Source organism: Triticum urartu, chromosome 2, assembly GCF_003073215.2.
Source record: "Triticum urartu cultivar G1812 chromosome 2, Tu2.1, whole genome shotgun sequence".
NCBI classification, from domain to species: domain Eukaryota; kingdom Viridiplantae; phylum Streptophyta; class Magnoliopsida; order Poales; family Poaceae; genus Triticum; species Triticum urartu.
In genome coordinates this window covers 742,876,071-742,884,426 of record NC_053023.1, presented here as the reverse complement: position 1 = coordinate 742,884,426, position 8,356 = coordinate 742,876,071, and the positions used below count along the sequence as shown (strand labels likewise).

Genomic DNA, 8,356 nt, shown 5'->3' with positions numbered 1-8,356 from the left:
ACGTGGAAACCGATGGCACTAAGCGCATCGATGGCACGCGGTTGCGGAATCGTAAGTGCAATAAGATTTAGCGAGAGAAATAATGGAAAACATTGAATTTGAAATATTTGTTTCAGATTCCATTTTTAGAAATTAGATTAAACATTATATTTCAATTACTACGACGCAACAATGAATATTTTGTGTAGAGCAAGAGGGGCGGTTTATTTATGCTCTCAAGAAAGGAGATATGTAAGAGTCTGAGAGGAAGGGGGCGCGCGAGACCAAGAGAAAAACTCCTCCTCGATTATCTCTGCTACTACATATATTTTCCTCTGCTTGTTTTCCCTTTTTACTTCTTCTTCAATCAACCGCGGTCGACAACTACAGACAGAGACATGGAGCGTGCGGCGGCGGCGGCGGCGGAGACGGCGCTGCTGCGCGAGAAAGCGAGTCTGCTGCGGGAGTCGATGCGTAGGAGCGAGGCGGTGCGCGAGGGGTCGGCCGCGGCGGTCGACTCCATCGGACGCCGCATGGCCGCCGTCGACGAGGCCGTGCGCCCCGCCCAGGTTCCGAATTCATTAGCTCTCCCCTCGTCTCGCCGTACACGCCGCTCGGCTCGATCGATCACATGGCTCGCCGTTCTCTGTGTCGTCTGCAGGCGAGGACGTGGAGCGCGTACAGTGCCCACGACAACGTCGCCAGGAGCCTCCGCGCCGTGGAGGCCGTCGTGCGGCACCTCGACGCCGTGCGCGAGGTACGTTCGTTGGTTCGTCCGCCTTGCTTTGATCGATTTGCTCGCCGCCGGCCGTCGTCCTGCGCAGACGACGGCGGCGGCGGCAATGGCGATTCCGTCTGCGTGTCTGCTTCTAGACCGGAGGGGAGAGCATCGGCCGACTAGTCGTGGTCCAACAGAGTCCTCCGCGTCGTTTGATCGGTTCGACGGGCACGGCACGGACACGCAATTTCCGACGCGAATCTCCTGGCTTGGGCCGGCCCAGTACTGGTGTTACTCGGCGCGAGGCCCAGGTATGTGTCGGGCCGACGCTGCCGTCGCGAGGCCGTCCCAGTGCGTCGTGCTGGGCCGAATGCGCGATCTGTTTCCTATCTCCCCACCGGCCCCGGCGCGGCGGTGGCCGGCGCCCATTCACCAGATGGATCGGAGCCGGTGAAGATCCCGCCCCTGCTCCGGCGGGGTGGCGTCCTCCCGAGGAGCGCGGCGGCGTTCGGGATGCGAGGGAGCCACCGAAGTCGTGCTTCCGCTCCTGCTTCTCTAGGTTTGCGTCTCTCTGCGCCTCTCGCCGGCCGCCGTAGTGCATAGCGATTTTGCTCGCGGTTTCGAGTGCGGCGGCGTGCCCGCCTGACCTCTCGAGTCGTCAGTGGGCTCTGAATCTAGCGTATGCGTTGCAACTGCTGCAATGCGAGCGTGCACTACGCCAAAATGGAGTGCTGCAATGTCATGGTTAACTGACAACTGCCCATTCCTGCAGAAGACCAGGAATTCGACAGGTCGGCACGGTCGGCGCATCCTTGTCTTGAATTTGTGATAGGATCTAGTCTTAGTCTTAGACTTTGTTTGGTTATGGTGGAACATTTGGTGGACGATTTCCACTGATGCTGCTCCTTCTGTATGCGTGGTCTAACATACTACTGTATTAACTGAGCAGAACTGGTCCTTTTATTTTAGAGAAACAGGGGTCACTTTCCCCGTGGGCTTTTCATTGATGCGGGAGTGTATTGTCACTGTCATGCTGCCAGATCATGCTAATGTTTCACTGAACTTCATTTGTACAGGCAGAGTCAGTGATATTGGAAAGTGCGAGCAAGGGTCTTACTGGCTATCTCGACACGGTTGATAAATTAAAAAGTGCTGAGGACTTCTTCACTTCAAATAGAATCTGTAAAGCCGGTGACGACGCGCTCAAACGTGTCGATGAATTGCTTCACAAGGCAGCTGCTGAGTTGGAGAATGAATTCAGTAGGGTGCTATCAGAATGCAGGTTCAGTTTGCCCGTTTGCTTAGGCCCATACTTCTCACTTGTGTATGTATACATGATCTCACGGGGAACTAACCACTCTATTTTGGATGATTGGTTATAGCAAACCGGTAGAGCTTGAGCAACTTCTCAAATGTCTTCCAAGCTGTTCATCAGCGAAAGATTCTGCTGAAAGTCAGCCAAATCCGGGTGCCGTGCTCTCTCTTCCTACGCTCATTGAGCCACGCTACGTGCCTCGGCTCTCAAAGTTAGCTCAGAAATCACTCCAACTTGGTTGCCATAAACAGTTTGTGAAAATATACAGGTGCAAGCTTCTACAAGTTTCAAATTGCCTGACATACTTGCAGTGCAGTGTTACCATTATATTTCATGATTTGCTTGCCCATGACATTTTCCTTCATTCTTCCAGAGATATTCGCAGTTCAACTTTGGAACTGACCCTTAAGCAGTTGGGAGTTGAATATGTTACGGCAGAAGAAGTACAGACTGCGCAGGCTGAGAGCCGGAACGCTAAAATTACTCACTGGATCCGATGTTTGCAGATTGCGGTGAGGCTCTTGACTTTTGACCACATAAGGCTTGGACTGTAAAATGATGTTTGCTAATAATAGCTGACTATTTGTTCAACAGGTAAAATTGCTTTTTCCTAGTGAACGCGCACTGTGTGATCAAATTTTTGAAGGGAAGCATGCATGGAAAGACCATTGCTTTGCTGCAGCAACATCCAAAAGCCTCTTGAATCTACTCAGCTTCGGACAAGCTATTTCTAAATCTAAGACATCACCAGACAAAGTATTTTTGCTGCTAGATATGTTTGACCGAACATTGGAACTTCAATCTGAGGTGAAGTTTCAGCCACCTGTAGTCCATTTGTCTATTGCCGCAAATGCTGTGAATGACACTATTTGTACGTAACATACCTAGACTAATTGCTGTTCCCTAACAGAATGCTCGTATTGTGCATCTATTTCCATTTTTTTCTGTGATGCTTATTACATGCACTGCAAACGATGTAGATAGTTTTTTTGGCAATAATTGAGAATGTCCCTTTGGACCATACATCCTTTATCTCTCTGACAAAATTACACTTAGACCTTTACAAAGAAAACATACGCTCTCTAATACACACCAAATACCTATGCTAATTTAAAGAAAATTGCCGTTTTCAAGCCAATCCATATATGGTGAATTGGATGTAGAAAATATTCAGATAGGTAGTCACAGATTTAGGTTGGCGAACGACATACATTTGAATTATGGGATTGTAGGTGGCTAGGTGCAGTCTAAAGGTGCAAATACCACGACTCTGGTTCATATATGCATGGCCTTATTTCTTCAGTTAAAATGGTGTATACTATATTTGCGGTGAATTTAAGTTGTCTGTTGCTCGCTGTCTATCATGGTATGTTCACTGCAGTGACTGAGCAATTTGACATTGTACTTGATGAAAGAACAGTGACACTTATTTTTTCGGGTTTGATAATGCATATGCCCCTATTTCTATATAGTACTGCATGTGTGTGTGTGTGTGGCGTGGCAGCATTTACATGCTATTTGAATGTGTATTTTCATTTCTTGGCTATTGTTAGGTTGAGGCTGTCTTTGCAGGAGATGAATGCGCTGAAAACCGGAAATCTGCAAGTACTTTGGTCAAATGTTTAGCACAAGCAGCAAAAAAGACTCTCATTGACTTCAAAGACAGCATTGTGAAGGAGCCGCCTAAGAATACGAGTACTGATGGAGATGTGCATCCTCTTACCAGCTATGTTGGAAACTATATCAAATATCTTATGGAGTAAGTGAAATATGCTGCATTGAATATATTTCTTCAACATGTCCTCCAACACAAATGCAGTGCATTACCATTAACAACAATATTCCTTCTTAAGACCTATATAAATTTTATGCAGCTATCTGTCATCACTAAAGCTGATCTTTCAAGAATCCAGCAATGGAGACGGAACAAAGTCTGGTCTGGTCTCTGAAATCTCTGGCATTATACATGCCGTAGAGACCAACCTAGATGTAAAAGCAAAGCAATACAAGGATCATGCCCTGGGAATTCTGTTCTTAATGAATAACATCAACTATATCGTCAGATCTATCCGCAGGTATATACAAAGCATACAATGAGAGAAACACAAGAAATTGAGATCTCATTAATTGGATGGAATAATCATTTTCTTGTTCTCAGTTCAGAAGCCAAGGATTTAGTTGGTGATGATTGGATTCAAAGACGCCGAAGGACTGTGCAGCAACATGCTACTCAGTACAAAAGAGTTGCTTGGGGAAAGGTCCGATGGTCAAAAGCTCAAATTTGGCAGCACAATGCATGCCCACATATCGTCCAGTTTCCATTAACATGTTTGTTTACCTATTTGCCCTTTCCTTCTCTTTTTAATTAACTGCAGGTATTGGATTGTCTCTCAGCTCAAGGTTTAACTTCATCAGTAGGTTCTGCTACAGAAGGTATTGCAGGAAGTGTTGGAAGTATCGGATCTCACAGCAGTACAACTTCCACATCTGTGATCAAGGCGAGGTTAGAACTAACTTTCAATGCGATGTGTACTTTAATCTGTTTATTTTGGTGTTTTTTTCTTGCTATTTCTTATGGTGTTGCTTTCCAATATTATCAGATTCAAGTCTTTCAACAAGCAATTTGAAGAGGTTTGTCAGACTCAGATGAACTGGGCTATTCCCGATAACGAGTTACGCGATAACCTTATCCTTGCGGTTGCTGAAATTCTGTTACCTGCTTATAGATCTTTCCTGAAACGCTTTGGGTATTTTTCCTATCTTGCTCGACTATCTTCTGCTTTCTTTTCATCGCGATGTGTTATTAGATTTTTCCTTGCTAATCATGAATGAGGTTAATAAATTTTTGGGTGCAAAATTTTGAATAGCAACTGGCCAGTGTTCTTATTTTCTCTTCCTACAGGTGCAATTGTATCAAGTGGGAATGATACAAGTATTTTCGCTATTGTTTAGTCAAGCTGTCCATCTTTAATGATGGATTGCAGTTCATATACCAAGTAAATATCATAACCATTCTTGGCATACTGTTGTGGTGAATGATCGAGTCGTTGGTCAACACCACTAGCATCATTATTTGCTTTGCACAACAAACACAATACCAGTTGGCGTGCTAGCTAGGCTTTGATAATGCTTGCCTGAGCAGTATTAGTGGATCATGCTCTATTGGGGAGGGGGGGACTGGATCTAGTTTTTAAAATTTTTGGATTGTTTGATTATAAAACCATTTAGTTCTATGGACAGAGGTATCATGTGAATCAGGTAGATTTTTTTTAGCGCACGTGGATAATGTACATCCTCAGCATATCTTCCTAAATCTGGTTACTACTTGTACACATTGCCCAGTTCCGTTGCAAAGCACAGAGCACACATTGCTAGGTTTCATTACTAAATGCGAATCATGCAAGTTTCTCTAACCTATAAACTCAAGTCGTATTATTGATGTGATTACTCTTTTATTTATCATCCAGGCCTCTTGTCGAGAACAGCCATCATGCTTCGAAATATATGAAGTACACTCCAGAAGCACTTGAACAAACACTTGGTAATCTATTTGCAAAGAAGATACCACAATAGGTGAACTGGGACACTGATTGCACCAAGCATTCTAATTAACGGTAAGTTAGAAGCTTCCTGTCAATTGTATATGTGCTATGGGAGTGCTATAGTTAGATTATAATGATGATGAGGTGGTGGCGGTGGCGGTGGCAGTTGTGATGATCACAATATTACGAGTGTTCCGACCTGAATGTTTTTTCCACTCCGCTACAAGTTCTCTACAATGGCTAAATTTTCTCAGCTGAGCATTATATATATTTTTTAGCAAATTTACCTTTTGACTTCAGTAAATCTGATATTCTCTTTGGCCCTTGCTCCTGGTTGCTGTCTACATTCACTGCATGTTAACGTTGGAGTTACGAAATCTTTCATTGTTTCTCCAAGGCTTTAGGTTCAGACCAAGTTTTCATATTTTCATTTTGAAGAAATGTATAAAATATAAGGTTGTTAACTGCATAATCTACCTGTAAACTGATGTGAGATACCTGACCTTATGAGGTGTTGCTCTGCAGTATATTCTGCAATAGAAAGTTCTCAAGTTTGGTTTAACTCCTATCAAAACAAAAGGATACTAGCAGAATAATAAAGTTTCAATCTAGATCCATGGATGCAAGGAAATTCTTAAAAAATTTCAAAAGCCCCCATACATGACCCTCATGGTTAGCTAGTAATAAGGTATCCGTTGTGGCTGAAAAATGTAGTATGTATTTGCAAATGAGTCGAATGTACTCTTATTTTTCAGAAACTACAACTCACTCATGGCAAGTTTAGCAGAAAATATTTGGTTTTCTATATTATCCTCTGCTCATTTTCAGTTGGTAGGGACCATTTATGGTGTACATCGTCACCATATCCTCTTTCTTAATAATGCACTATAGCAGGAGTATGAGGATATTGGCCACTAGTGGTCCACTCAATAATTGTTAGACCCATGTTGACCGGATGGATAGGCTTGTAGATATCTGGGAGTGTTTAGCTTTAGGTTGAGTGGTGATTACAGTACTAACATATACCATCAGTTTCCAAACTTCTTCTCCTTCCATTTTTTATCCCTTATTTCCTGTGAGTGTGCTTTGATTTTGCTTCGAATCAAATGTTATCCAAATTATACAGTGCAAAAGTTTTCTTCTTTAGCACAAACTAGTTGAATTTTTCACCTGGTGCCAGTGTAGTGGAATCGTAAATCAATATTGTTATGCTAGTATATACCAGCACCCTACCTGCTCTCATTATTCTAGTCCCTTCATATCCATCCTTTTTAGGTAGGATTATTCTGTTTGGTTCTCTGAGGAATACATGTATGATCCCCACTAATGAAGCGATAACTTCTCATTTTGTCTTGGAATAACGATGATGCGCCTTTCCATCAACTATTTGTAAGACCCTGGAGCTTAATGTACATAAACTAATTCCCAGAATTCTGCTTTATTGCCTTTATGATGACATTATGGATGAGAATCTATATGTAAACTATAAGAAAAAAGCCGCCACAAACTTTGTGGCTGGAGCACTTTCTGATGCTCTTCCTTTTTTTCTGATATGCTTGGTTCAGTTCTCTGCAGCCCCAAAAAATGGTTTGCTTTTCTTTACTTAAATGTACCTACAGATGAACCTTATTATTCACTGCGTAGTACCAGCTTTATTTTGGGTCTCTCAGCTCTGCTTCTCGGTCACAATTTATTCATTGCATGCTGCACAGTAACGTTATTTTCTGAATGCTTCTGTAGGAAGGTTCAAACTCTGTGGATCTCATAATAGGAACTAGGGGGATATATTGCCGTGGCCTCGGTTGGTCAGGGAGTCATTTTCTATGCTGTTGAGTTGAGCAGGTCATCAACCTATCGGAGCCAACCAAATCTCAATCCAGCATTATCGTAAGGCTTCCTGTGCTCCAGCACGCGTGCTGCAGGGAGCGTCACATATAATCTGCACTTAATTCTGGATCTAGACGTTGACAGCAGAGCTATGAAAATCAGTGTGTGGGTCTAGCAACGCATGATGTTTTTGGTTGTACTCAGAGAGTAGATATCAGATAGGGATTTGCTGGAAAAAAGGCGATAGATATCTTTCTGGTCGTTTCGTGGTAATATCGTCACAGCTAATGGACTAGGTCATAGAGCTATCATGGGAACATAGTTGTTTGTTTTGTTTTCTTGCAATGGTAGAACTTATTCTTATTCTTTGGGAGAATATTGTCTCTTCCTGTTTAATAAACTTGGTTTCGGTGGTATAAACCGGGTGGCAAACAGGCGTAATCAGATGGATTCTTCCTGCCTACAACTTTACACCATGCTTAATTTTACTACCAGAAGTTAATAGCATAGCATTAGAAAGAAAGAAAGAAAAAGTACATAACATTGTGCAGTTGAGGATGCTCTTAAACCTGGCTGATGAACGATGGTAGGCACGTGGGAATAATTTGTAGTGCTCGCATACGACACAAGATATGCCAAGGGGATGTGAAGACCTGATGATTACCAAATGACTAGCTACTAGTTTGGCTGGCTGTCAATTTTGTGCCGTTAGGATTCGTTGGTCCAAGGAAGCTTTGGAATACTTTTTGCCAAATAATTTGAAAACACATGCCTTTTCACTTTTGAGAAAGTACAGAGTAGGTTCTGTATCTGCCCATCTCTTTTCCTCAACTAATTAACTCAGGTGAATGAGGGTTGGTTTAGAGTCCCTGGCCTAGCCCTAGCCTAGTGTAAGCATGACATGGACGGCAGGTTTGTCTGCCTCCTCCCCAGCAGGCTAGCTATTTCGCTGCCAGTTTTTTTTTTTACCTTCTT

At 43.3% G+C, this 8,356-nt stretch overlaps 1 protein-coding gene across 2 annotated transcripts; it reads left to right on the top strand.

Annotated features, from left to right (window-relative positions):
- Window positions 1-219: 219 nt before the first annotated feature.
- LOC125540405 (exocyst complex component EXO70A1-like) lies at window positions 220-7,801 on the top strand. Of its 2 annotated transcripts, XM_048704018.1 has the most exons (13): window positions 229-548; window positions 641-736; window positions 1,774-1,979; window positions 2,080-2,280; window positions 2,386-2,524; window positions 2,607-2,819; window positions 3,566-3,771; window positions 3,887-4,087; window positions 4,171-4,270; window positions 4,388-4,515; window positions 4,613-4,759; window positions 5,480-5,626; window positions 7,295-7,801. In XM_048704018.1, the coding sequence occupies exons 1-12, from the start codon at window positions 378-380 to the stop codon at window positions 5,583-5,585; spliced, it is 1,914 nt and encodes a 637-aa protein (XP_048559975.1). In that variant the 5' UTR covers window positions 229-377; the 3' UTR covers window positions 5,586-5,626; window positions 7,295-7,801. The 2 variants fall into 2 exon arrangements, with proteins under 2 accessions (XP_048559974.1, XP_048559975.1); XM_048704017.1 differs by having other exon boundaries at window positions 220-548; window positions 2,080-2,524.
- The last annotated feature ends 555 nt before the right edge of the window (window positions 7,802-8,356 follow it).

Excerpts from the sequence above, each read along its gene's own strand:
- LOC125540405 (XM_048704017.1), top strand. The coding sequence starts at position 378 with ATGGAGCGTGCGGCGGCGGCGGCGGCGGAGACGGCGCTGCTGCGCGAG. Across the intron at positions 2,525-2,606 it reads TCCGATGTTTGCAGATTGCG|GTAAAATTGCTTTTTCCTAG; the intron begins GTGAGGCTCTTG and ends TTTGTTCAACAG. Across the intron at positions 4,088-4,170 it reads ATCGTCAGATCTATCCGCAG|TTCAGAAGCCAAGGATTTAG; the intron begins GTATATACAAAG and ends TCTTGTTCTCAG.